Source organism: Lissotriton vulgaris, chromosome 6 (genome assembly GCF_964263255.1).
Source record: "Lissotriton vulgaris chromosome 6, aLisVul1.2, whole genome shotgun sequence".
In the NCBI taxonomy this organism is placed as follows: Eukaryota; Metazoa; Chordata; class Amphibia; order Caudata; family Salamandridae; genus Lissotriton; species Lissotriton vulgaris.
In genome coordinates, this window is record NC_141694.1 from 908,763,913 (window position 1) to 908,791,908 (window position 27,996).

The 27,996-nt window shown below is 52.1% G+C and overlaps 1 protein-coding gene across 6 annotated transcripts in view; it reads right to left on the reverse strand.

The window, feature by feature from the left end:
- The window catches only part of BIRC6 (baculoviral IAP repeat containing 6), a 2,386,688-nt gene that overhangs the window by 215,617 nt on the left and 2,143,075 nt on the right, over positions 1–27,996 (reverse strand). For all 6 annotated transcript variants that reach the window (XM_086926902.1, XM_086926900.1, XM_086926901.1 and 3 more), the window contains one exon: positions 3,559–3,704. In XM_086926902.1, the coding sequence (XP_086783028.1) occupies positions 3,559–3,704 (146 nt within the window). The remainder of the gene's footprint in view (positions 1–3,558; positions 3,705–27,996) is intronic.

The following is a 27,996-nucleotide window of genomic DNA, read 5'->3' on the forward strand; positions in this document are numbered from 1 at the left end:
CGGCGTCGAAGGCGGCGCAGAGCGGCGCCGGTCTGACGTCGGACCCGGACCAGGGTGAGAATCGGGGACGTTGTCATCCGGGGACGGCGTCAGGGGCGACACCAATGGTGACGGCGCCAGCGGAGGGGTCGTAAGGTCGACTGGCGACGCAACGGATCCAGGCCTGGATCCTGCGGCGTCGGGACCGAAATCTCCGACGGGGCCAAAGCACCCGACGGCGCCGGGGCTGAAGCCGCCGGCCCGCTAGGGCTCCCAGACGGACCAGCAGGTCCCAAAGGCGCTTCGAACAGGGCCCGACAGAGAGGAGTCCTCATGGTCACGAGGAAGTCACGAATCTACTCCGGCGTCGCATGCAGCCCAGGGACCGGCGGGTGTGGAGCTGGACGCGGAGCTTGCGGCGGCTCCGGCGCCCGAACGCCCTGCCGCGTCGAGGGGAGTCGGAAGAGCGAAGTCGCCTCTTTGACTTCTTTTTCGAGTGCCTCGACTTACCTGAGGACTTGGAGCCCGACGAGTGGTGTTGACTCGTCGAGCGACGATGACTACGGCCCCGCGACCGGTCCCTCGACCAGGACCTCGAGCGGCGTGGGGCCAACTGCCAGAGCTCGAGCCGCTTACGGGACCGCTCCCGCCTAGCCTTCGAGGTCAAGGCCCGGCAGTCGGGGCACGACTTGTCATCGTGGTCGGCCCCGAGACAGTAAAGACACTGATGGTGGGGGTCGGTCACCGACATCAAGCGGTGTCAGTCCTCACAAGGCTTTAAACCAGGCATCCCTGTCGGCACCGCGAGTCGAAGGTCGACTCGAGAATCGATCAAAATGATCAAAAAGTTAGTCAAAAAATGAATAGGAGTACTGCTTTTCCCGGATCTGTGCTTGCTGGCGTGGAAAAAAGAAGAACTGACGTCAGCGTGCGAGGGCGGCGTCTAAGTACTCCGACGGCGTCATCCCGGCAATCACGACGCCGATGACGGACGCGGAGCCGCAGACGCCTACCGACGCGCAGGGGCACTGCTACGCAAAACTTTCCAGATCCAGTCTGACGCATGGGGATATTCTAAAGGTAAGGAATCTAACACTAACCTGTTTCTTTCAGATTAGTTGGTTGTGTCCAGTCCGCAGGGTATTGTAAAATGTGCTGCCTTCCTGCCACCAGCAAGAGCCTTGGGCAGGATGGCTCTGGCCTCCTTTGAGACCATGGGCACCGCTTGCACAACAGACTCCCAAACTCGGAGGAAATACCGGCCAGAGAAACACGTGGTGTTCACTGACCACAGTGTAAGGCTGGTGGAAGAGAATATCCGCTTGGCAAAGGTGTCCAGCCTCTTGGATTCCCTATCCAGTGGTGTGGTAGGGAATGTACCAGGGTTAACCTTAAAAGTGGAGGCCTTTAAGGACCAGCCTCTCTGGGGTGGGGTGCTGGACATGGAGAGCTGGATCCCTAGGAGCAGGACACCGCAGCATGCAATCATTCTGTGCACAGGAGTGCCTGTGCAAAGCTTTACCCAGGCCTGTGCAGGACATCAGTGAGGGTTTCCATAAAGAGGAAAATAGGTTCCATGAGGTCTACCCCAGGTTGAAGCACCACTGTCAAGATATAAGCCTTGACTGCCAAAGAGGGAAAGGTAAGGTCCGGAACGCCCTCCTCACCACCATGGCAAACTAAGCTCTTTCCTCTAAAGCCACACTACGAGGTGAGGCAAGGCCAGTGTCTGGAGAGGTGTCCAGACAACTGGCATCCGCTAATTCTCATGCCAGTTATGTGTTGGCATTTATATGTGTGTGTGTTGGCATTTATATAGCGCACTGCTACCCGTAGGCGTCCTGGCGCTTCGACCGCTGCGAAACCCTTCCTGGCTTCCCTGAGAGATGGTCCCTTAATGGGTATCTCCAGGGTGCGACCAGGCATCCCCGGCGGTCTGGGGGGCCCTTAGTGAAGATGAGGCAAGCTAATGCCCAGAGTTGCCGAGTGTGACCGCTGATCAGAGTGGGCACCGAGGCGAGAGAATTATCGAGTCCGCTGACCCTGGTCCAGAAACCTGCCGCGCCGGGAATCGAACCCTGGTCCCGGGCCGTCCTCTGCTCTCGGGTCTGCCGCCTCTAACCAGTGAGCCACACTACTTCACCAAGCTCACTCAGCCAAGGTCTCTTCAGGGGGTTGGGATAACCAAAAGGATCCTCCGATCCACCCCAATCATATTCTTCAGAAGGCTTGTCAGTGAAAGAAGTGCTGTCTCTGACCCAGAGGGTCTTGGTCTGTTCGACGCTGGAGTCTACGTCAGATGATGTTAGTCCGTCTCCTTATAGGAGTTGGTTATAAAGATGTGGTCGCAAAACCGAACGGTACCACTGGAACAGACTACAGGGAAGGTCACACACTCGTGTCCAGAGCCGATCCAGATTCAAGAACAGATCCAAAAGGTCCCAAATGGCACAGAAGGGTGAACCCACCAGTAGGAATCCAGTTGGGGCACCTACCGAGCCCATAGGGTCTGAAGGAGCTCCAGAAGAGATGCATGGCTAAAGTAATTTCAGCTGATGGGGCAGGGTTGGTGGCTCTGGGAAATTCGGGGAGATGCGGAGCGGACCAAGACTCAGGCTCTGAGGCTGATGTGTGGGAGTCGGGCCTAGATTTGTGGCATCATTCCAGCACCTCATCTGACGACTTGGACCATCATGTTTAAGTCCAAGAACTGTTTGACTTACTGGATTTCTTTTTCTTGTGGGACTTACACGGAAAGGATTTTGAACACGACGACAACTGGCTCCAAGACCAGGCTCTGTACCTTGCCCCGACCGGGACCTATAGAGGGGCAGAGTTGTCCAGGTTTAGGTGACCATGAGCTTCAGGGAGTGCTATCAAGCCGCCCTGGGGTTCATCTATGAACAGGCTTGGCAGGCATGCGAATCATGGTCTAGCTCCCGGTACCATAAGCAAAGCAGGTGGGGGTCTGTCACAGACATCTGCCTGTGACCGGATGCACAGAGTTTTTGACCACACATGTTTTTTAGGGGACATCCCAAATGCACGCTTGGAACTTGGCTCACAAATAATTTTGACTAAAAACAGAGATGATTAATGCCATGTACTGGCACGCAGAGGTACTGCTCAAGGTTTTCTGGATCCAGTCTGACACATGGGGAATATTCCAAGGTAAGGAATCTGCAGATAAAATTCTTTATTGGATACTTTTACTTTACGGCAATGCAGTTTATAAACAACAAAAATAAATGCAAGTGATAAACTTTGAAACTGAAATTTCAGATTCAAATGGACAGCTTGTCTTCTTAACGATTCTAAAAAACCTAATTATCAGTACTGTACAAAACTAAAATAAATGTTTTGTTATATATATGCAACAATCATTGAAGAAAACAAGCGTGGTCATCATGTCATTAAATTAAATGCTTTTCTAATTTTAAGTTACATTGACGAACAAACTATGTTGAACATTTAAAAGAAATCTTCTCCATAATAAGCAGAGGCTATGACACTTTGACAAGGAACATAAAAAATAACTGACAGTTAATGTCAGACATGTCCTGAACTCCCATCCCTTACCTTGGTTTGCTTGCCTCAAGCTTGTAGTAGCCAAATAAACGATTTCTGCAGTTCTCTGAATGTCAGGAACCAACAATGTCAGCCCCTCAGGTTCAGGGTCAGAGGCATCTGGTTTCGCTCCAGCTTTAGCCTTATCTTTCTTGGACCTACATATTTTCATCGGAAGTGGAAGAAGGAAATTCAAAACATCAATGCTGTTGTGTATTCAATTTAAGAAGAAAAAGTCAAACAGATTAAAAAGACAGGAGTGCAGCAGCATGCAAGAAGAGTATTAGGGAAAAAAAGGTTTTAATATGAGAGAACAAACTAGCCAATAGTATGGCGGGGTGGAGGGGAATGGGAAGATGAAATTGAAAGCAGATATATGATGAAAAAATCCCATCACAAAAATGTCTTAGCCCAACCGCTTAATTCCCTGAGGAGGTGGATAAAGACAAAGAGAAAGAGATTCCCAAGTTAGTCTAGAATTACTTCTAAGCAATGGTTATCATTAGGTTAAAGAAAGTTATCTCCTCCCTGGGACCATGGCATTTTAAAAATGCAATAACAGCCTGAGAGGTAATAGCTGAAATTTTGTATTGTCAGTAAACATGTTATTTACCTTATACGACCATCATTCTGGTGGGTAAGCATTCTACCTGCCGATTCTCTGCCTTTTGAGTCCTTCGAAGCACCAGGTTTGAGCAAGAAGCTTGAAATAGTTCTACAGCACGTATACGTGGTTCACTGGCCCAGATTTCCCACACAGATGTGATTTCACTGAGCAATATATGGTGCTACCCCTGCACACTATCGCCAGTTCCCGGTACTATCACCCATAACCTTAAAGGTGGAGACATGATCAATGAAATTGACAGAAATTGCAACATTCCAAAACTAAATTGACACCTTATTAATGGTTTTAAGACCACTCCACAGACCGGGGGGGGGGGGGGGGGGGGGGGGGGGCGGGATCAGTGAGGCATCTGCAAGTAGGCAGAGCACCCACCAGAATAAAAAGTTACTTGCCTTTGGTAACAAACTTTTTGGCAGATATTTAAGACCGAGGATTCCTCACCTTCTGAATATCCCAGAAGGGAGAATGAACAGGAAATATTTCCAACAATTCTCCTACATAGGTAGGAGACACTGGTTCCGCCTCAACTCAGAAAGTGACGCTGCTTGTGTGCCATATAGAGTCCACCCAGTGGCCCGGACATCGGTTCTCATCTATTTTTTCAGAGCCAATGAAGTAGAAATGCAACAAAGTGCTTTGTAACCATATTAGCATGGTCATGAACACCCTTCGGGACGAGGAGGGCTGTGTGCTAAGTAAGGAATATGAAGGTAGACAGAGTATCTACCAGAAAGATCGTTACCAAATGTATGTAACTTTTTCTTCTGATGGACATCTATCTGCAGATTCCTCATCTTTTGAATAGATTATCAAGCAGTATACCATTTGGCGATGGGGCTTGAATGTAGTGTGCCCCCCAATAAAGTCCCGAAGTACTGTCCAGACAAACTGACCCGCTTGTGCACTTCTGAATCAAACAGTAATGCTTAGGAAAAGTATGAACATATGCCCATGGTGCCACTCCTCGTTAATGCTGAAATGGAAACTTTGCCTGGTGGAATGGGCCCTAAAGCTCTTAGATGGTTCTTTATGTGCTAGAGCGAAATACATTTAAATTCACAGGATGATCCACTTTGATAAGGTTCTCTTTGGAACAGCTTTTCTCTTTCTCTTACTTACATACCCTACAAAAAGCTTGTCATTGACCATGAAATCCTTGGTTCAGTCACTATATAAAAACTAACTGCCCCTTTTAGATCCAGTCTGTGTAATCTCTTATGCTCCTTGATGGGATGTGGAGAGGGAAAAAGAAGTGTTAGAAATTGGATCCCTGGCTGGCCAAGGCTTGCGCCAAAGTCAGAGACCACCATTCCCACGTCAGGGCAAGGGAGTTACACGCCAAGATAATCCCTGCTCACCCCCTTGGTAACGTGACAAGAGCAGTAAGGCTAAACTCGGAGGCTATGTAGGTTAAGTGTTTGCGCGCGCACTCAGCAACAACACCCAAGGCCCACCACAAAGGAAACTCCACACAAGGTTATATGTAAAAATAGCCTTTGTATTATACCAAAACACATTAGATAAAAACACACACTTTACAATGTGCCAACAGGCACTGGCAGAATTTACAGGGGATATGTACAAGACAGGGCCACCTGGACCACTGTCAGGAATAGGCACTTTTAGAACTTAGCACTTAGAACATAGAATATAAAATCACTGTAGCACAATTTGAAAATGTAACACACAACCAGTAATCACTGGTAACAGGTAAGTACCACCTACACAACCCTAACCACCTAGGAGAAGATTACGCAGGAAACCAGGACCTCACTAGCAACACCTGTACTAGGAAGAGGAACCACCTAAGTATCACCATACATTTAGGGGTATAGACATAGGAACATTACACATGATGCATCACATATATTCAGCGGTGTAGGAGAAAGCACATGACGCCTAACCACATTCAGAGGTGCAGCACACAACACAATTGCGCAGAAATCACATTAGGCAGGAAATCACATCTGCGCAAAACACATAGGGCCAAACATGTACCCTATGCAAGGGCACAACACAAGAACTGTCCCCCAGGCCAGCTGACCTCTCATGGGGCTAAAACGCCTTGTGTCCAGAACAGTCAGGGCAGGCTGCGCAGGCAGCCAAAGGACAAGCCTAAATGCGGCAGCTGCCCACTAAGTGCTGGGCAGCTGAATCATCAATGGGGCAAAACACGTGTGGGAGCCTCGTGGGTTCGAGAAACTCAATGGGGCCAGAACCAACGTGGGAGCCTCCTGAGCTCGGCAAACAGACGTGGCCCCCTCTAGAGCCTCGTGGGCTGTGCAGGAAAATGTTTCCCCTTTGTTGGAGTCCCCCTCTCTGGGGACTCAAAATTACAATGCCGCCAAGAGCCTCTCGTGGGCTCACAAAGAAAGCAATTCCCCCGGGCAGAGTTGGGGCCTCGCAGGCTCTAAAATAAACAAATGCCGCTACCACTTTAGCAGGAGGGGGGCGGGCACCGGCAATGTGCCCCGACGCCCCCCTCGTACAATGATGGCCCCTGGAGCCCTCGTGGGCTAAGTAAGGAAACACAACTGCCCCCGTGATGCTGGAGTCCCGCTCGGGGGACTCGAAATGATAATGGCGCCAGGAGCCCCTGGGGGGCTTTAAATAAATATGCCCCAAATGTTGGAGTCCCCCCTCTGGGGACTCGGAAATACACAAATGCCCCCGAAGCTGCTGGGGTTAAAGGGGAAGCGGCACGCTGCCTTCCGGGGCCGCTCCAAAGATATGCCCGGCCCCCACAGGCCGTCAAGGAACAAGGGTGCCCCTGTCCGTTGGAGCGGCCCTCTGGCAGGTGGGGCCGCTCGGGAATGCAGGCAGCGGCCCTGCTCTCCACACTGACTCCCCAGGTTAGCCCCACTCACCGGCGGTCTGGTGCCTCCTCCGGTCGATGTCGGGGGCCTGCCTGTAGCCGACTCGGGATGCGGGGACACTCCTCTGGTCCCGAGGCGGTAGGGGAAGCGCTCTCTCCCCACACCGGCTGGCCAGACGTCCTTCTTGGTTGCACCCCGGGGCTCTCCCTAGCTCTTGGAGGCCCCGGGTGCCGGCGCCGCTTCTGTGCTCGTGGCAGCACCTCTTTCTGGTCTCGCGCTGCTGCGGCGGCGAGGGGGGGACTTCCGGGGCAGGCTGGGGCACTTCCGGGTCGCGCTAGGCAGCGGCCCGGCAATCTTTTCGGAACTCCTGGGCTGCGGCGGTGATTCTTTCCGGCAATACGGGGTGGGCTCCCGTGACTTATACCTTACAGCGGGGTATGCACCACAAAAGTCGGCAAATAAGCGGGGTGGGCTCCCGCGCCGCAAAACCTTGACCAACTGGTGGGGCAAATGGCAGGGTGGGCACCTGCCTTAAAAATAAGCAACAAGGGGGGATCCCCACACCAGGGAATCCCTCGTGAGGGGCGAAAACAGCTCCGGGCTGCTGCTCAGAAAGGGCAGCACTGCCCCAGACCTCATGCGCTCCCCAGAACCACAATCCAGCGCTCCTAAGCGCTAGGGCAAAGTCCAGGAGCAAAGTCCTCAGGAAGGTGGGGGGTGGGGGGGGGGGCAAGGCTGGGCCCAGAGCCAGCTCACATAGTCCTCCTAGGCAGGGAGGCAATCCCCAGTGGCGGTCCTCCTGGTGCCCAGCAGCACCAGCAGCCCCCCCTCAGGAAAAGGATCTAAGAAGAGAACAGTTTGTGTGGGGACATAGCCCCTTTCTATAAATAGCATTCCTTTGTCTAGCTTCAGGGTGAGGGGATAAACCAGTCGCAGCTGGTTAGTGAGCACTCTTGATGTGCTCAGCCCCTCACTCTATTCACTGACAAGGCTAGGGACATTAGACGCACCACAGGGGGCGGAGCCAGCATTGTGTGGGGAAAGCCCGGCCCTATTCAGGACCCATGTGCACCCCTCCCTCACATCAGCATGCTAATCTCTCCATTCACCACCAGGGCAGACCCAGCCAGACTCCTGGAGCCAGGCTCACCAGCCAGCTCCAGCCAATCATGTGCCAGCACACTCACTGCACACGCACACCCATGTCTAGAAGTGGCACTTCCACACTAGACACAAACACGCTGCACGCATCATTGCGCAGCATTCAATCACACGAGTTCGCACATACCAAACTCGAGCCTGCACACCTCACGCATCAGGAACTACCAGGGACACAGACATTTCCCATGCATTCTTATGGGAGGGAAGGCCAACCTTACTCCACGCACTCAGAGTGCGCACGCACTTTCCACTGGGACACAGTGAAAGTGCACACAAACCAACAATCACTACCACCAATTCACATTCAAAAAGCAAAACATTTAGGGGTCAACCTGCCAGAAGGCCAAGTCCAACAGGAAGGAATAATAATTAATTGACCCATATTGAATGGGGCATTACCTTGGGAAGAAAAGCAGCTCTGGTTCAAAAAATCAATTGGTTGGGGAGAAAACAAGTAAAAGGAAGGTGCCTGGTTAGCACTTGGCAAATCACCGACGCACCTCGCTGACACAATGGCAACTAGGAAAAACATTTTAAACGTAAAAGGCCTCAGTTGACAACTATGAAACCTTTCTAACGGAGACCCCATCAAAAATGTCAACACAGGACTAAGGTCTAACTGGGGCACGAAATAAGTGAGTAGGGGGAAATAACATTGTCAGGCACTTCAGAAATCTTACAACAATGGGCAAATTAAACAAGGATTGTTTGTCTGGAAAACAGACAAGGATGCCATGTATCCCTTGACAATCCCCAAAGGCGCAGCCATACTGGGAGAACACAAACTTGAGAATGTCTGACAAACTGTTCATCCAGGGGTCCACAATCTTCTTAGTATTCCAGGTGCCAAATTGATTCCACCTTCCAAAGCACAACATTTTGGCAGGACTGCATTGGGCAGACAGAATAACACCTACCAAGTCTTCTTGCAGATGGAAAGAACTATAATGTTCCCACCCTCAATCTGCAGGGAGAAGGTGAAAGCTGAGGCATATACCCCGCCCCCTCCAATTGTTAGAGATAGTCCACTCTGAGAGGCAGATGAAGCAGGGAAAAAAGGTAGCAGCGTGGGAGTGTCATAATGGCATTCTGTCAAGCTGCAATCATTACAAAATAAAAGATGATACAATGCACATATTCCTTGTAAACCAAGGTTTAGGTATTTGTAATTAGAACTGTAAAACTTCTGAAACATGGCGAGTTCAAACAATACACAAATGCATTTCAACCATGTAGTCTTTCTACGAGGCTATGTGTGCATGGAGATCTTGAAAGACGTAATGCATCTAAACTTTTATGACCCTTCTTGAGGATGTTTATCAGTTAGGAGACAGTCAACATATACTTTTGACAGACTTGTCTAAAGACTTCCTCTGGTAGACCAGTAATGAGATAGCACTGGGATCCTGTTGAAGGAAATTATCCATAACTTCAAAGCATTTTAGGGATTCTGCTAAGCACTGATCACCTCGACCCCGAAGAACACACTAATGAGACATGGAGTAAATCGACTACCCAGTTTCAGCGGATTCAGGGTCAAATGGTGCATCAAATCCTCCCCTGAAGGAACCATTCTCAATACCAGAGATACAGAGGGTCTCCTCAGTTCTCGTCCAATCCCAGATAAAAATATTCATGTGGTGGTTTAAAAAATGAAAAGAGAGTGCTTTAATGCTACCAATGCTCAATAATTACCTCTAGCACTAATACTTCCTAATTTAACCTCTGGGTATTCATTGCTAAGTCTTGCAGCAAATAAATTCCTCTTAGTTCACCAATCTGCATTCATGTTGAAAACGAGATTCCTTTTAAAATGTGGTTAGTTTTGGTGTTCTGGCCAGATGAACACCAGTGGCGTTTATGACCTACAAAAATAGTATTACTTGCCATAATTACCAGACTAGTAAATAGTTCAACATCTGTACTTCCATACAGAGTGCAAAATATTGAAATTCATAACAACAAACATCTGACTGTCACGTTTTCAGTCTGGAAACTTAAATGAGTTCCTATTGGTAAATAGAAAAAAAAGCTATTGTGCTTCTACTATTGTCGATGACAATCCTCGTACAAAAAGATAATTTTGCAAAGGGAAATTAGTGATATGATGATCGAACGGCATACTTGTTTGCCGGTCCTACAGCGTCAAGGCTTTCTGCTTACTTTGAAACAAGCTGAAATTATATGTAAATAATGTGCCTTTACAAGATTCAACAACAAAGTAATTCTGATAATGCAGTGTCAACCCAAGGAGAATAAATTGATCCATGGAGTTTGTTGCTGTCTAGCAAATGTCCAGGGCTGGGGCACCCCGAGCTAAGGCCGTAGTCGCAGCCTTTCCCCTGATTGAATAAGCTCTTAATCCCTCAGGGGGCTGATTCTTAGCCAAAGCATCGCAGATCTTTATGCAGAAAACGGCTCTGCGAGAAATGGTCCTTTTCTGCACTGCCCGACATTTCTTCTCTCCCACGTACCCCACAAAGAGTTTGTCATCCACCGGGAACTCTTTTGTGCAGTCAAGGTAGAACGGAAAAACTCTTTTTGGGTTCAGACGGTGGAGACGTGATAGATTGACTCTGATGGAATGGGGTCACCACCTTTGGAAGAAATAAAGCACGGTTGCGAAGCACCACTTTATCTACAAAAGTCCTCTTATAGGGGGGCTTACATGATAACGCCTGGAATCCACTCACCCTCTGGGCAGATGTTATCACCGTCAGAAAGAATGTCTTGATGTTAAACAGTCCGAGGGGACAGTTGTGCAAAGACTTGAGAGGAGCATACCTAAGAAAAGTGAGGACCACATTAGGGTCCCAATGTGGCATGACAAAAGGAGTGGGTGGAAACAACTGACCCAGCCTATCAAAAACCTATTTAAAATCGGAGGCTTGAAGAGACAGGGTTGATCTGGCAGCCGCAAAACAAGCTGATAGAGCAGAAAGATAAACCTTAAGAGTACCCAAAGCAGAGCTCTGTTGGCCAAGGGAAGGAATGAAAAGAAGAATAGAGAGAGAAACAGAAAGAGGGTCAACAGACTGTTCTCTAGAGTATGATACAAACTTTTGCCAACAGCAGGCTTACACCGCCATAGTGGAGGGCCGCCTGATTGCCAAAATAACATTGAATACTTTGGGCGGAGGCCAAAAGTTATCAACTGTAACCGCTCAATCTCCATGCATTGAGGTGGAGAGTTGTCAGATTCTGGTGAGAACCCTCCCTTGCTGCTGCGACAGAAGATCCTCTTGTAGAGCCAGTCTGATTGAACGATAGATACTCATATTCAGAAGCTCTGGATACCAGATTTTCCTTGCCCAGTCCAGAGCCACAAGAAGGAATTGGGACCAGTCGCCTGTGATCTACTTTCGAACTCTGGGGTGAAGTGTTATGGGTGGAAAGGCATACAGCAGGCCTAAGCTCCAATCGTGCCAAAAAGCGTTGCCGAAGGATTGCGCGTTCTCTTCAAAGGCAAACAGATCTAACCAAGGTTCTCCCCGTTGCTGAAAGAGATCTTGTGTCACCTCCAACTGAAGATGCCATTCGTAATCCGCTAGGCATCAATGGCTGAGTATGTCCGCCCTGGGATTCAGAGAACCTGCCAGATGTTGAACCACCAGGGTTATGCCCTACTGGTCACGCCATGTCAAGAGACACATGGCCCTCTTGACAAAGGGTCCATGACCTCACCCTGCTTGTTGCAGTACCACATGGCGGTGGTGTTGTCCGTGAACACTTGCACTAACTTCTTCTTGACATAGAGAAGAAATGCTTTCAATGCCAATCAAATCGCTCAAAGCTCTAAAATATTTATGTGGAGCCCCGACTCGGCTGAAGACCAGTGTCCCCTGATCTCCACTCCTCGTAAATGGCCTCCCTATCCCAGAAGTGATGCATCGGTCACCTGTCACCACTGTGTGATCTGGTTAGGAAAGGGAGAGGAGTCTGCCTCTGACCTATTCGCGGTTCGACAACCAACACTGCAGATCTCTAGCAGTTCCTTCAGAGATCTGGACCATTTCAGTGAAATGTCCTCAATGCTGTACCCACTGGAACTTCAGGTCCCACTGCAGAGTCCGCATAAGCCACCTGGCATGCTTTTCCAACAGGATGCCATGAGGGCCAACAGCCTCATAGTCAGTCTCACCGAAATCCAGGATAGAGGCCGAAACAGATGAATCATAACCTGCATATCCTGGACTCGCTGCTCTGGAGGATAAGCCTGAAACTGCACTGTATCGAGAACAGCTCAGATGAAGGGGAGCTTCTGAGAAGGAGTCAGGTTTGGCACGTTAATAGAGAACCCCAGTGAATGTCATGGCAACATGTGGCAGGACTACAACTCCAACCAAAAGCAACAAAGGGGAACCAGTCCGGGACAGACAAAGGAACGACAAAACTCCAAGACAGCCCCATCACAGAGTGTGACAACCCCTACAAGGAACAAAGGGCAGAAGCACAGCCAAAAGACCCCCACTTTGAGGACAGTAGAAGGCCCAGAACCCTAGTAATAAAGGGGAGAGGGAGGGAGGGGAGGGCCGGGGTGGAAGGTAGACCCCAACCTGGAGCAACCAGAGCATAAGGGCACAGAAGCACCAAAAAAACCTATCCTCCAGTGTGCCCAAAAGGGGAGGAAAAGGAACAATTTAAACAGGACGAACATCCTGCCAGAAAGAGGGAAAGAATGTACTCATAGAAGACACAGTCACCCACAGGGAAGCAAGTGCAAAAGACCAAGCCAATTGTCCTCGCAGAACGGGGCGGAAGGGTGGGCAGTGAAGGAATCTGCGGCTAGAATCATCTCTACCAGATACATCGTTACCGAAGGTAAGTACCTCCTACATCTGATAGAGACTACTAGCCACAGATTCCTTCATGTAGAAAATATACCCAAGGGGAAGTAGGATCTACGAGAGGACCCCCACCCCCCTGGCCATAACAAGGGTCCCACGGGGACGAGACCCAAGACAGGACGATGAGCCCCTTCTTCCCAGGCAACGGGGAACCCGCCCAAGCAGAAGACCAAAAACCCCAAAGTGGATGCAGAAAAAAGAAATAAGAGGCAGCCTGTCCTTCACCCAGTAAGGAAGAAAGGCAAGGCGAAAGGAGGCCAAGCACCCCACGCCCATACAAGGCAAAGAACCTCCGCCCCCAGGCCAAGGCCAGGAAGAGGAGGAGAAGAGTAACCTAGAGACTCCAAGGTGACGAGGCAGAGCAAAGGTAATCCCAGACAGAACGGCACTGCCAGCAATAAACAGGCGGAAGCCTAAAAGCTCAACGCACAAGTAACTTACCTTCGGTAACGATATATCTGTAAGAAACAGTAGTTAGTATTAGATTCCTTACCTTAGAATATCTCCAGGCGTCAGACTGGATCCGGAAAATTTTGCGTAGCAGTACCCCTGGGCGTCGGTAGGCGTCGTCTACGGCTCTGCGCCCGTCATCGTTGGCACCGGAATGACGTAGTCGGAGTACTTGGAAGCCACCCTCGCACGCTGACGTCCGTTCTTATACACCGCTTTTCCGCGCCAGAAACGCAGAGCCATGATAAAAACTAACACTGGTGCCATGAAAACTAGGGCCCTGAAAGGGGATGACCTTAACCCTAGATATCGGTTCGCAGCAAGGGGAGGATACGTGGGACGGTAAGGAATCTAATACTAACTACTGTTTCTTACAGATATATCGTTACCGAAGGGAAGTAACTTGTGCATCTGAAAGAAACAGGTTAGTATTAGATTTCTTACCTTAGAATAGATACCCCTGCAATACCAACCCCGGTGGTGGGTCTGTGAACCAATACACCAGAAAGTCCTATAGAATGGAACGGCCATAAAAGCCATCTCTCCGGACTTGGCTGTACAGGCAGTAGTGTCTTGCGAACGTGTGCAGCGAGGCCCACGTAGCTGCCTGACAGATGTCCTGCAAGGGGACTCCCCGACCCAGGGCAGTAGTAGCCGCCGTGGCCCGAGTGGAATGGGCATGTAGCCCCACAGGAGGCTCCTTTTTAGCCAAAGAATAACAAGCATTGATGCACAAGACGACCGATCGAGAAATGGTCCGTTTGTGCACCGCCTGACCCTTCTTAGCGCCCAAGTAACCAACAAAGAGTTGGTCATCCACCCGGAACTAGCGTGTGCGATCAAGATAGTATGAGAGCGCACGTTTTGGGTCCAGACGGTGGAGCCTCTCTTCCTCTTTCGAGGGATGCAGAGGCAGAAAGAAGGTGGGCAAGGTGATGGACTGCCCGATGTGGAAGGCTGTGACTACCTTGAACAGGAAAGAGGGTTGCGTCCGCAACACAACTTTGTCTGGATGGATAGAAAGGAAAGGAGGTTGAGAAGAAAGAGCCTGGAGCTCACTCACTCTCCTGGCAGAGGTGATGGCAACCAGGAATGCAGTCTAAGAGTAAGTAGACGAAGAGGACAGTTATTAAGTGGCTCGAAGGGAGCGCACATCAGAGAAGTCAGAACAAGGTTCAAGTCCCACTGAGGCATCACGAAAGGAACAGGAGGAAACATATGTAGGAAGGTGGATAGCTGACTATGGTTACCCTCAACTTTTTGCCTAGTGTTTAGCTGGTTTTCAACTTAGTTGGCCTGGGATCCTGCTATTCAGGACCCCAGGCTTCCTGCTCTCTCTGTTAAAATGGACTCCATGTACCTTAGGTACATATCTAATTGGTATTGGGTCACTCTTGTAAGTCCTTGTACAGTGTACCATAGGTACCCAGGGCATAAACCCACCCAAGGCCTACCAGGGGCTGCAGCATGTATTGTGCCACCCCTGGCTGGCCATCTAAACAGACACAACTGGCTGGTAACACAGCTGGGGCAAGGTGGTGTAATCACCCTTTGCTTTAGATCTAGTATACCGATATCTAACCCTAAAATGGACACATATACTCCTATAAGTCACTCCTATGGAAGGCCTTAACAATCCTGGAGGCAGAGTGCTTGGAATTATGTGAGATGGTTGTGAGAAGTTGGCCTGATATATAGTGCTCACTATTCTAGTGATCACTGTGTATCATACCAAACGACCCTTATTGATGATTGGTTGTAAGTCAACCTTATAGACCAGCTATCCTAGTAGCGTGGACAAAAGCAGTCTTTAGGCTAAACTCTAGAGGGCGTGTTAAGCCAGCTGTTTTACCATCACATATACCCCTTGAACACCAAGTGAAAGGACACCACACAAGTTGTTATAAAAATAAAGGATATTTATTAATAACAAGTCTACCCTGAACTCTTTATGAGTCAGGGAGTTAAGCACAATACAAAACTCTTACGAAAATACTACAAGTTGCACAATTTACACAAATGCCCGAGGGGCACGAAAAACCATATACACTAAAAGTGGAATGCGAAATACTAGCAGGTAAGTAACAAGATCCAGAGGCTTCAGGATCGCTAGGACTACCCTACTGAACTCTAAGGTTAGGATCTAGGGAGATCGGGTGCAGTGTGTGCACTCTCACGCGGGATGCGGGACAAAGTCTATGGAGGCTAGTATTTCTAAAGTTACTGTTTCCGGACGAATCCGACTAGGTAGACTTAAAACGAAAAAGGATCTGGACACTTGGATAGTGAACCTGCGTTGGAGCACCGAAATGCTCGGGTTACCTAGCCCAGGGGCTGCGGCTGCATAGGGTTCAAAAGACGTCGGGAATCCTTGTTGTAGTCTATGGAGCCTGAAAGAAGATGTTGCTGGCAGGCGACCAGTGATGATGTTTCGGGTAATCCAAGGCTGGATCGGTGATGGAGACGACCTGAAAGCAGAGGGGACTCAGTTCTTAATCACTAGGCAGTGATTGTGTGGGCACCAGGATGGCACCGGATGAAGTCACCGCGATCAGGTGAGTGGGCGACGCTGGACTCTGCAGTCACACAGGCCAGGAGGCGTTGTCGGCAACCAGGCTGGAGGTGCGAGCTGTCCCACTAGGGTGTCTGCTGTCGACGATGCTGGATCCAAGATTGGAGCAACAAACCTTGGCAAAGGCAAGCCCACGCGGTGCAGTCAAGATGGCGTCTGGAGTGGACCAGGAGGGTCCGGGGTGCTCCTCTTTTGGAAGGGAGCAAGGGCCAGTCTGGAGCAACCAGACCAGTGGTGAAAACGTCGTGGTACGTCGTCAGAAGGGCCACTAGCCAACGGGCAAGTGACCGGACAACGTGGCAAGCAGCAGAAGAGCAGAAGGGCCCCACCCAGATCTCGTGGATGCTGGGGGGCTGGACTTCGGTGCTGGAGCTACTCTGGGTTGGGGCTTCTCAAACCCCAGTGCACTCACTCGAGGATCCCTCGGCGGTCGTGCTGGTTAAGCGTCGTGCAGGTTTTGAAGATGGCCGGTCCCTCAGGTCTCGTCACACCCACGAATCTCAGCTGGGCTGATGATGCAGGTAGAGGCCGAAGATGCCAGGGAATCCGGGTCTCGTCGAGCTGGTCAGTCTTGATCCGGAGGATGGACGTGCAGCAAACCGCGATGCTTAGGTGGTGCCTGCGGGTGCAGGGTGGCTACTCCTTAGCCACAAGGGAGAGTCTTCAGAGAATGTCAAGAGTTCCTTTCGTGGAAAGTAGTTCAAGATTCAAGATTATCTAATTTGGGAAGGGGGCCCGCTCCTACCTTTATCCTAAGAAAAGGGGCTGGCACGCGACTAGGTCCTGCCCATGGGTGGGACCAGGAGGGGGGTAGTTACACCCCTCTCCCTTGTCCGGACTTTCCCCAGCTCAGGGGCTGGGGTGCCCCTGGAACTGGTTTGAGCCGGCATATGCACAGTGAGTCACCTTCCTCTCAGCCCTGCCTACCTGGGATACACAAAACCCTGACTGGGATGGTGCTAGCACCGCCCCCGACAGAAAACCCTTTGTCCAAGCTCTCCTCGCTGGAAGGACTCCCAGCAGCAGGAGGTCAGACTTGTGTCTGTGGTGGCAGCATCCATTTTGTGATGCTGAGGCTCGAGTTAACTTTAACCGGGGTTCACAGTTACATACATGTCGTGTCCCTCTAGAAGGGTGGAATACTACCCCCGTCGCCAGAATTGGCGAGGGGTTAGTATTCCAATTCGTATGACACCTTACTCGACATGTTTTGATAAAGCGATACCAAAGTTAGCAAATAACCGCGAGGATTATAATGCACTTAAGAGTATATGGTACGCGTTATCATGGAACAGCTATTAGGACTTGGTTCCGCAAGCTACAAATGGGCTCAGCTCATGCCAGAGCACCATCTCACATGATTCCAAGCACTCTGCCTTCAGGATTGTTAAGGCCTGCCATAGGAGTGACTGATAGGAATACATGTGTCTATTTTAGGGTTAGATATAGGTATACTATATCTAAAGCAAAGGGTGATTACACCACCTTGCCCCAGCTGTCGTGCAGCCAGTTGTGTCAGATTTAGATGGCCAGCCAGGGGTGGCATAATACATGCTGCAGCCCCTGGTAGGCCCTGGGTACACCTATGCCCTGGGTACAGGGACTCATAAGGTGGCCCAGTACCAATTGGTATATGCACCTAAGGTACACGTGTCAATTTAGTGAGAGAACAGCTAGGCTGTGGGTCTGATTAGCAGGCCCACAGCCAGGGAAGTCGTAAACCAGTGAAGCAAAAAGCAAAAATCTGGGGTGATCATAGAATTGCAGACCCTACTCTCCTACACACAGCCTTTGCTGTGCACCATGCCACACATTTGTTCCACCAGCAAGCGTATACCGATTTTGTGGAGGGACGCCTGGCTGCCAGAATCACATCACAGACTTCAGGAGGCAAGTCAAATGGCCTCAACTGTCGCCGCGCAATCTCCACGCATGGAGGTGGAGGCTGGATAGGTTCGGGTGGAGGACCGTCCCCTGCTGCTGCAACAGAAGGTCCTCCTGAAGAGGCAGATGAATTGGGGGATTGACTGACATGCTGAGTAGCTCGGGATACCAGTATCTTCGTGCCCAGTCCGGAGCCACGAGGATGACTTGGGCCCGGTCGCGCCTGATCTTCAGCACTCTGAGCAGAAGTGGTATAGGCGGAAAGGCGTACAACAGACCGCAACTCCACTCGCGATGAAAAGCGTCTCTGAGCGAGTGCCGCCTTGAAAATTCCAACACGCAGAACTGAGGACATTGGGCATTCTCTTCTGTGTCGAATAGATCTAACCAAGGCTCTCCCTACTGCTGAAAGAGACTTTGCGCCACGTCCGAGTTCAGACGCCATTCGTGATCCATCATGCACCAACGGCTGAGTTCGTCCGCCCTGGCGTTCAGGGAACCTGCCAGGTGTTGAACCACCAGGTTCACGCTCTGATGTTCCAGCCACTGCCAGAGGCGCAGAGCCTCCTGGCATATGGTCCACGAACCCCCCCGCCCTGTTTGTTGGAGAACCACATGGCGGTGGTGTTGTCCGTGAACACCTGCACTACACTCCCACGGACAGAGGGGAGGAATGCCTTCAGTGCAAGCCGGATCGCCCGCAGCTCCAGAAGGTTGATGTGGAGCCGGGACTCCGCCGGAGACCAGAGGCCTCTGATCTCCGCCTCTCCCATGTGGCCCCCCTCCCCCAGCCCAGGAGGGACGCATCTGTCACCACTAGGTGCTCCGGTTGGGGTAGGGAGCGGGATCTGCCGCTGACCCAATCGCGGGGCGTGAGCCACCTCTGCAACTGTCTTGCAGTGCCCTCTGAGACCAAGACATGGTCAGACAAGTTGTCCTGATGCTGGGCCCACTGAAACTTCAGGTCCCACTGCAGAGCCTGCATCCACCACCTGGTGTGATGCACCAGAAGGATGCAGAAGGCCATCAGCCCCAGGAGCTGCAGCGTTAACCTGACCGAGACTCGGGATAACGGATGAAAGATCAGAATCAGAGCCTGAATATCCCAAACTGGCTTTTCAGGAGGATAAACCCGAAACTGCGCCGAGTCTAGAACCACTCCGATGAAGAGGAGCTTCTGAGAGGGACACAGGTGCGACTTTGGCACATTGATGGAGAACCCCAGCAGGTGCAGGAGGTCGGCCGTAGTCTGGAGGTGGCTGACGACTGTCTGGGGCGAGCCCGCCTTTAACAACCAGTCGTCGATGTAGGGGAAGACTGAGACCCCTAACCTGCGCAGATGAGCTGTGACCACCGTCATCACTTTCGTGAACACCCGTGGGGTGCTGGTAAGGCCGAATGGGAGCACAGAAAACTGAAAGTGCTTGTGGCCTACCGTGAACCGCAGGTAGCGCCGGCAGGACGGAGATGTGAAAATATGCGTCCTGCAAGTCCAACGCTACCATCCAGTCTTCCGGGTCCAGGGCAGCTAAGACCTGAGCCAAAATCAGCATCTTGAACTTCTCCTTTCGGAGGAAGCCGTTGACGTTCCGTAGGTCCAAGATAGGGCGTAGGCCCCCTTTGCCCTTCTTGGGAACCAGAAAGTAGTGGGATTAACAACCACTTCCTACTTCTGGCCCTGGGACGCGCTCGATGGCCCCCTTGGCCAAGAGGGCCGAAACTCCCTCTTGCAGAAGTTGCAAATGATCCCCCGACACGCAGTGGTATTGCGGTGGCATGGCTGTAGGGGTCACCTCGAAGGGGATGGAGCAGCCCCTTTGGACGATTTGCAGCACCCACCTGTCTGATGTGATGGTGCGCCAGTGGAGGAGGTGATGGCGAACCCTGCCCCCAACTGGCGTCAAATGGGCCTGAAAGCTCAGACTAGGAAGGCTTTGAGGCGGATGCTGCGGGGGTAGATGTGGACTGGCCGCACCGTTGTCCCCTGTTACCGCCGCAACGGTAACCACGTCCGCCACCGCGCTGAGTGTTAGTCTGCGGCCCGTGGCTGGCAGAAAGTGTGGGGGCACCCCTCCTGTGGCCACGAAAGGAGCGCTGGGCAGAAGATTGCTGGTGCGGGCCGACAGGCCCAAGGACTTGGCTGTAACCCTGGAGTCCTTAAAGCGTTCCAGCGCATGATCTGCCTTGCCACCGAAGAGGTGGCTGCCATTGAACGGCATGCCCATAAGGGTGTTCTGGACATCGGACGAAAAGTTGGCGGACCTCAGCCAGGCGTGGCGGCGAACCGCCACAGACGTGGAAATCGCTCTTCTTAGGAGTCCGTGGTATCCAGTCCACGTCTTATAGAATACCGCGCTGCGTCCCTACCCTCTGCGAGGGCTTGAGCGACTTTCGCCCGGGCTCCCTCTGGGCACTCAGGCAGCACGGCCGCAACCGTATCCCACAGAGACTGGGTGTAATGGGCCAAGAGGCACGCAGTGTTGACCGACCGCAACCCCAAACTAAGGGAGGAGAACATCTTCTTGCCGAATTGTTCATACCTCTTGGATTCCCGATCTTGTGGTGCAGTCGGGAATGCGGATTGGGAAGTAGAGGCCTGGATAACCAGGCTCTCGGGGTGGGGTGGGTGGACAAGAAACTAGGGTCACCCGGGGCAGGGCGGTGGCGCCTAGCGATGTTCCTATCTACAGGGGGACCTGTAGTGGGCCTGGACCAAGTGCCTAACAGGACGTCCGTGAGAGCCTCATTAAACGGCAGTAGAGGCTCTGGGGAGCTTACCTGCGGTTTAAGGACCTCCGTGAGGATGTTAGACCTCACAGTTACGACGGGGAGCTCAAGAGCCAAGGCCTTTGCTGCACTCATCAGCACCACACTATAAGCAGCCCCCTTCTCCGTAGCCACGGTAGGAGGGGAGACAAAACCAGTGTCTGGGGAGGTATCCAGGCCACTGGCTTCCCCTAGTTCCTGTGTCCAGTCCTGAAATGACTGGCACTCACGTGCCAGGGGGTCCTCAGACCCCCCCAGTCTCCCTCGTCATCCATGTCCTGAAATTCAGGGCTACAGGACGGACCCAGATCTTCAAAGAATTCCTCTTTGGTTGGCGCCGAAAGCGGCGTCGAGCGACGCAGCTCAGACGCCGGATCCTGACCGAGGGGTGGACCAGGAGCGGCGTGGGGATGATACCCTAGGGGCCGATGCCGGCGGGGTCGTAAGGTCGACCAGCGGCGACCCGGATCCGGAACCGGATCCAGTGGGGCCTTGCGGCACCGGGACCGAAGTAACCGACGGCGCCGGGGCCAAAGCACCCGACGGCACCGGGCCGAAGCACCCGGCCCGCGTGGGCTCCCAGTCGGGGCCGCTTGGCGCGAAGGCGCCTCGGAACCCGACCGAGGAGAGAGCGACTTCATGGCCATGAGGAAGGCTTCTATCTCCTGCAGCGTTGCGTTCTGCCCAGGGACAGGCGGGTATGGAGCAGGCCTTGACGCCTGCGGCTCTGGCGGAGCAGCCTGGGCGGTGTCACCCGAACCCCCGGCCGCATCGCAAGAGCGCCGGGTGGAGTCAGAAGAGCGATGTCGCCTCTTCAACTTCTTGTGCCTCTTACCTGAGGACATGGAGCCCGAAGAGTGGTGTCGACTCGCCGAGCTATGATGACTCCGGCCCCGCGACCGGTCCCTCAACCTCCTTCCGGACCGGGACCTCGAACGGCGCCGGGCCGACTGTCGGAGCTCGAGGTGCTTCCGGGACCGCTCCCGCCTAGTCTTCGAATTCAAGGCCCGACAGTCGGGGCACGACTTGTCATAGTGGTCGGGCCCCAGGCAATGTAGGCACCGGCGATGGGGGGTCGGTAACCGACATCAGTCGGTTGCAGTCGGCACAGGGCTTGAACCCGGGCATCCCTACTGGCACCGATGGAGTCGTACGACACGAAACAGATCAAAAAAGGATCGAAAAAGCTTAGTCAAAAAGTGACTAAAGGGTACCACATTCTCCGGAACAGCGCTTGCTGGCGCGGAAAAAAGAAGAACTGACGTCACCGCATAAGGGCAGCGTCTAAGTACTCCGACGACGTCATCCTGGCGCCAACGACGCCGACGACGGTTGCGGAGCCGCAGACGAAGCCTATCGACGTGCAGGGGTACTGCTACACAAAATTTTCCGGATCCAGGCTGACGCCTGGGGATATTCTAAGGTAAGGAATCTTATACTAACCTGTTTCTTTCAAATCTAAGGTCAACCAGGAATAACCTTCCAACGGCCTGCAGGGACGGACTGCGCCCGCAAAAAGGGACAAGACGTCAGGGACCAACTCCTCCCACAGGAAGAAGAGGTAACACCGGGTGCAAGGCCCACTGGAAAAAGCATTCAGAGCAAGCCAGACTCCAGACTTTTGAAGAAGAAGAAGAAGAAGAGTCCGGATATGCCCCAGGGAGGAGACGGCACACACGGCCCAAATAGAAGTGGGACTGGACAGGACCAGGACGCCAGGCCACGGACAGCAGGCCAGACCAGGCAAAACAGGGCAGCAACCCCAGAGAAGAACCCCCTGGGGCGGAACTCAAGCTAGTCAAAGACATCAGCAAGAAGATTGCATCTGCAATATACTAGAACGCCACAGAGAGCAGAAGCCCGCAGGCGACCACAGCTCCCCAGCACATAACAGGGCTATATAACAGCCACCAGTATCCCACCTAGGGCAGGTCACGTCCCAAGACATGGGAACCTCTTAGGAAAACACTTCCGCAGCAGAGGACAACAAAAAAGACCTGCGGCAAAAACCCAGCAGAAGGCTTAGCAAGCAGCCAGAGAGAAAAAATACAGAAGGCCCAATCTCAGGGCCAGCATGGTGCAGAAAACCCAAAGCAAAAACAAACAGTGAAGAAGGGCTGCCCAGCAGCCAACAGAACCACAGTCCCAACAAGGAGGTCTCGAGTGGCCATGAAGCACACAGAACAGACAACCGGGGCAACCCGCCCCAACGGAAGAACACCTCGAAAAACCAGATCAACTCGCAGGTCACTGAGGGGGAGGAGAAGAAGGAGGAGTAGGAGGATGATGAAGCCCCGCCAAGAACCTCTGGATGGCCGGGTCCGCAGGAGCATGGAACAAAAGAGCACCATCGAAGGGAAGGTCCACCAACCGTTCTCGAACCTTCTCCGGGAACACACTGTCTCAAAGCCAGGCATGGCGACGAAGGGCAACCGAAGAAGCCATGGCACGACCCAGCACCTCCGAGATGTCCGACGTGGAGTGAAGAATAAACGCCGCCAGCTCCCGGCCATCCAACACATGGTGTCTAAAATCAACACAGACACCCTCCTGTGAAGCAGTAGACATTAGGGACTCCGCCGACTCCCACAAACAAGAAGTGGCCCTAGCCAAAACACACAGCGTGTTAAGGGCCCGCAGAGCCGCACGGGTCGAGGCGAACATATTGCGCCCCCAGGAGTCCAGCCAGCAGGCCTCCCGAGACGGGGGAGACAGCAGCGGCGGCAGAGAATGAAAGGCAGTCTGCAAAAGTGGTCCTCTGGTAGAGGGGTGTAGGGAAAGACACACCGGATCACGAGGCGCCGGATGGTGGCGGTGCAGAAGGTGTTGGGACACCAGGTCCCCCGTGGCTGGACTGCCCCAAGTCCCCCGTGGCGGGACTGCCCCAAGTCCCCAAGAGAGAAGCATGGAGTGAACCTTCAAAGGGAAGCAACAGCTCTCTGCCACCAGAGCCCTAATGGAGAACATCCAGAAGATGATCAGCGGGGAAATGGTTAGCTGGGTCACACATGCGCAAAATTCCCACAGCCATGGAAACAGCGCGAGTGAAAGCAGCATCCGCCTCCGTAGGGCCCCGCGGAGGGGAAAGGAGCTCCTCGTTAGGTGACGGCTGCAAGCTAAGGCGGCCATCCCCCAAGCCAACCGGAGGAAGGAAGGGCCAGGTCCGGAAAGAAGGAAGAGGGACCGAGGAGTGGGGAATCTGCGGCTCCTCTGACGAAGACTGCGGAGACGGCGGGAAGCCTCCCTTAGACGATGTCGGTGAAAAAGCCATGACGCGGCGGCCCGTCTCCGGCGAGGATGACACCAGCAAACACTGAACCTCTGGAGAAGAGGAGGCGTTCGAAGACGAGTCAACGACCTGACGTCGGCCTGGCGCCCTAGAGTCCGCAATCTGAGGCAGGACATCAACGTCGTCCGGCGGCGGAGGATATACTGGACCGGGGCTGGGCAGGGCGGTGAGGGAACAGTGCCGGAAAGGCATCGACGGGACAGCCGCCTGAGTGGAGGGACGAAGAGTCCCCTGCAGCCTCGACCCCTGACAGGGCGAGAGGGGACCTCCGCCAACCCCTGTGGCGCCACCAGGGCCAGCAGCCGCTGGTGCCGAAACGGCATCACCTCAGCCTCGGACAAGACCGCCGCCTGTCCAGAGGACCGAGAGGGGTTTGGGGTGCGTCCCGAGCCCTGGCGACCTCCCGCGACACCACAGGGACTCCCAAAGGGAGCTTGCGGCGAAGCAGAGGCGCCATGGTCCAAAGGAGGGAACCCCGAAGGGCCGCACCCCAACGGCACCACATCCTCAAAACCTGGATCCGAGCCACTGTGGGCCCCGCACACTGCATGGGATCCGCTGACGTTCCAGGAGGGGAAGGAGGAGGGGGAGAAGCCAGCGAGGCCTGCAAATCCGCCACATATGTCTCCATCTGGGCTCTAGTCGCCAGACACTGGGAAACGGCAGATAAGGGGACGACACGCGCGTTCACACCACCCGCGAAGAGCCCACGCCCCGGACAGGCCGGAAAATGTACCTCGGGGACAAACTGCGACACTTACCGACAGGCAGCAACGCTCTTGCGACCTGGGAGAAGGACGCTGTCGGCGAGGGAGGCAGCGGGTTCAAGAACCCTCCGCAGGGGCGGACGAGATGACGACGCCAACCTGGACATGCGTTGTTACAGTTAAAAATTGTAGTTTTAGCCTGCCTGTAATTGCATATTTTTTCACCTGTGTTGTGTTTTAAATTTATGGTTTTCCCTGCCCATGATAGCCTCCATTTAGTGTGTTGAATTGTGGGATTTGCAGTCCAGCCTCTGTAGTTTGTCCCTTCCTTGGTGACAATTCTGTTTTCCTTCCAAATTTCTCATTTGCTCTGTGCTAAGACCTGTATGCTAAAACAGTGCACTCCCAGCCACCATTTTGTGTTCACAAGCCAATGAAACCAGCCCCCCTGCCTCACCCCGCCCAGCAACAGGGATTTTTTGTACATCAGAGGGTGCTTCTGTGAGCTGTTTAAACTGTGTTTTACTAGGGCCTGTGCACTTCGTTTTTTGGCCAGCAAAGGGGGGGGGGGGGGGGGGGGGGTTGGTGGTAGTGGTGGTGGTAAAGTGGTAAAGTTTTATTCAAAAAGTATTGTTAGATTTCAAGTTTAGTGAGGCTCTTACCTGCTGAAGTCCAAAGTGTGGATTGAGCCTGTCTGTCTCCTAGGAGATTCTGAACAGGAGAACCAGCTGCCCAGCGCTCACCCCCAGGCCAGCAGACCATTGGCTATTCAGCTACGAGGCAACTCTGAGCCCTCCACTCACACTTGCCCAAGCCCCTTAAGGCTTTGCTGGGTGCACCCCAAATCATTCTCCTCCATCTTGTGAGTTGCAGCCTACCTGTGCCCCAGATTGCAGTGAGCCGAGTCCAGGAAGAGGTAAGGTGACAGACTAGTGCTGTCTCTTCCCAAGATAAAACGATGTTTAAAAAACGATTTTCACTTTCTGTGTTTAGGGTCTATGCCTGTGGTCGTTACAGTTAAAAATTGTAGTTTTAGCCTGCCTGTAATTGCATATTTTATCATCTGTGTTGTGTTTTATATTTTTTAAATTTGTGGTTTTCCCTGCCCATGATTGCCTCCATTTAGTGTGTTGCATTGTGGGATTTGATGTCAAACCTCTGTAGTTTGTCCCTCTCATTCCTTGGTGACAATTCTGTTTTCCCTCCAAATATCTCCTTTGCTCTGTGCTAAGACCTGGATGTTAAAACAGTGCACTCCCTGCCACCATTTTTTGTTCACAAGCCAGTGAAACCAGCCCTCTGCCCCCTCCCTCCACCAGCAACAGGGATTTTTTCTACATCAGAGGGTGCTTCTGTGAGCTGTTTAAACTGTGTTTTACTAGGGCCTGTGCACTTCTTTTTTTGGCCAGCAGGGGGAGTAACGTTTTATTCAAACAGTATTGTTCGATTTCAAGTTAGTGAGGCCCTTACCTGAAGTCCAAAGTGTGGATTGAGCCTCTCTGTCTCCTAGGAGATTCTGAACAGGAGAAGCAGCTTCCAACTCCCTGGCCAGCAAACCTTGTCTGAGGTCGCTGGGACCTTATATGGTCTGCTAGTAGTTGGTACATGTCTACACCGATTGGTGGTTGTATCTGGTGTTTCTATTGGATTAGGGTTAATGTCCTCATTGGTTGGGTATTTGAGGGTTCTGATTGGTTTCTGGGTCTGCGATTCAATCATTGTAGGGTGGGACTAGCGTTAGGATGTATAGTGGAAGTAGGGACTAGGGCTTCCTATGTTATTGGTTGTTGGGAGTAGGGTGGTACTAGGGCTAGGGTTTGACCTTTAATTGGAAGTAGCGATTAGGGCTTCTGGTGTGACGGGTTGCTGGACTAGGTGTGGGACTTAGAGTAGGGTTAGGCTTTCTATTGGTAGTAGGGACTAGGGCTACCTGTGCCATTGGTTGCATGGACTTGTTTTGGGACTACTGGTAGGGCTAGGACCTTTATTGGACGTAGAGATCAGGGTTTTTGAACTGATTTGGTGCTTGGACTAGGGCTAAGATTGGCTGTAAGGTCCTGGTCTCCTATTGGTTCCCAGATTTTAGGGCTAGTGTTGTGATTGGATAGTGTTAGGGGTAGGGTTCCCATTGGCTGAAGGGGTCACCTGATTACTAGGGCTATAAAAAAGGTCAGGCTTCAGGCGTCTCAGCCCGGGCGTCGAGGCTAAGGGCAGAGAGGACAAGGGAAGTTGCCTGTTTGATCCTGTTCGAGACTGGTCGGGTATAGGGCCAGAAATGCTGCCCTTTTTCTCATTTAGCAATACCCAGCCCACACCATCCACATCCACAAACAGAGCAACACACTCACACCAAATGTACACCACGCACAACACTATGCACAGATTAATGTACCAGCCTGCACTACAAACACAACCAAACCACATTTACACACCCTACTATCCCAACTACCACACATATCCACCATCACCTATAAACAGTATGTGAGAAGTTGGCCTGATATATAGTGCTCACTATTCTAGTGATCACTGTGTATCATACCAAACGACCCTTATTGATGATTGGTTGTAAGTCAACCTTATAGACCAGCTATCCTAGTAGCGTGGACAAAAGCAGTCTTTAGGCTAAACTCTAGAGGGCGTGTTAAGCCAGCTGTTTTACCATCACATATACCCCTTGAACACCAAGTGAAAGGACACCACACAAGTTGTTATAAAAATAAAGGATATTTATTAATAACAAGTCTACCCTGATCTCTTTATGAGTCAGGGAGCTAAGCACAATACAAAACTCTTACGAAAATACTACAAGTTGCACAATTTACACAAATGCCCGAGGGGCACGAAAAACCATATACTCTAAAAGTGGAATGCGAAATGCTAGCAGGTGAGTAACATGATCCAGAGGCTTCAGGACCGCTAGGACTACACTACTGAACTCTAAGGTTAGGAGCAGGAGGCCTAGGGAACTCTGGTGCAGAGTGTGCACTCTCACGCTGGATGCGGGACAAAGTCTATGGATGCTAGCAATTCTAAAGTTATTGTTTCCGGACGAATCCGACTAGGTAGACTAAAAACGAAAAAGGATCTGGACACTTGGATAGTGAACCTGCGTTAGAGCACCGAAATGCGCAGGTTACCTAGCCCAGGGGCTGCGGCTGCATAGGGTTCAAAAGACGTCGGGAATCCTCGTTGTAGTCTATGGAGCCTGAAAGAAGAAGTTGCTGGCAGGCGACCAGTGAAGATGTTTGGTGTGATCCAAGGCTGGATCGGTGATGGAGACGACCTGAAAGTAGAGGGGACTCAGTTCTTAATCACTAGCCAGTGATTGTG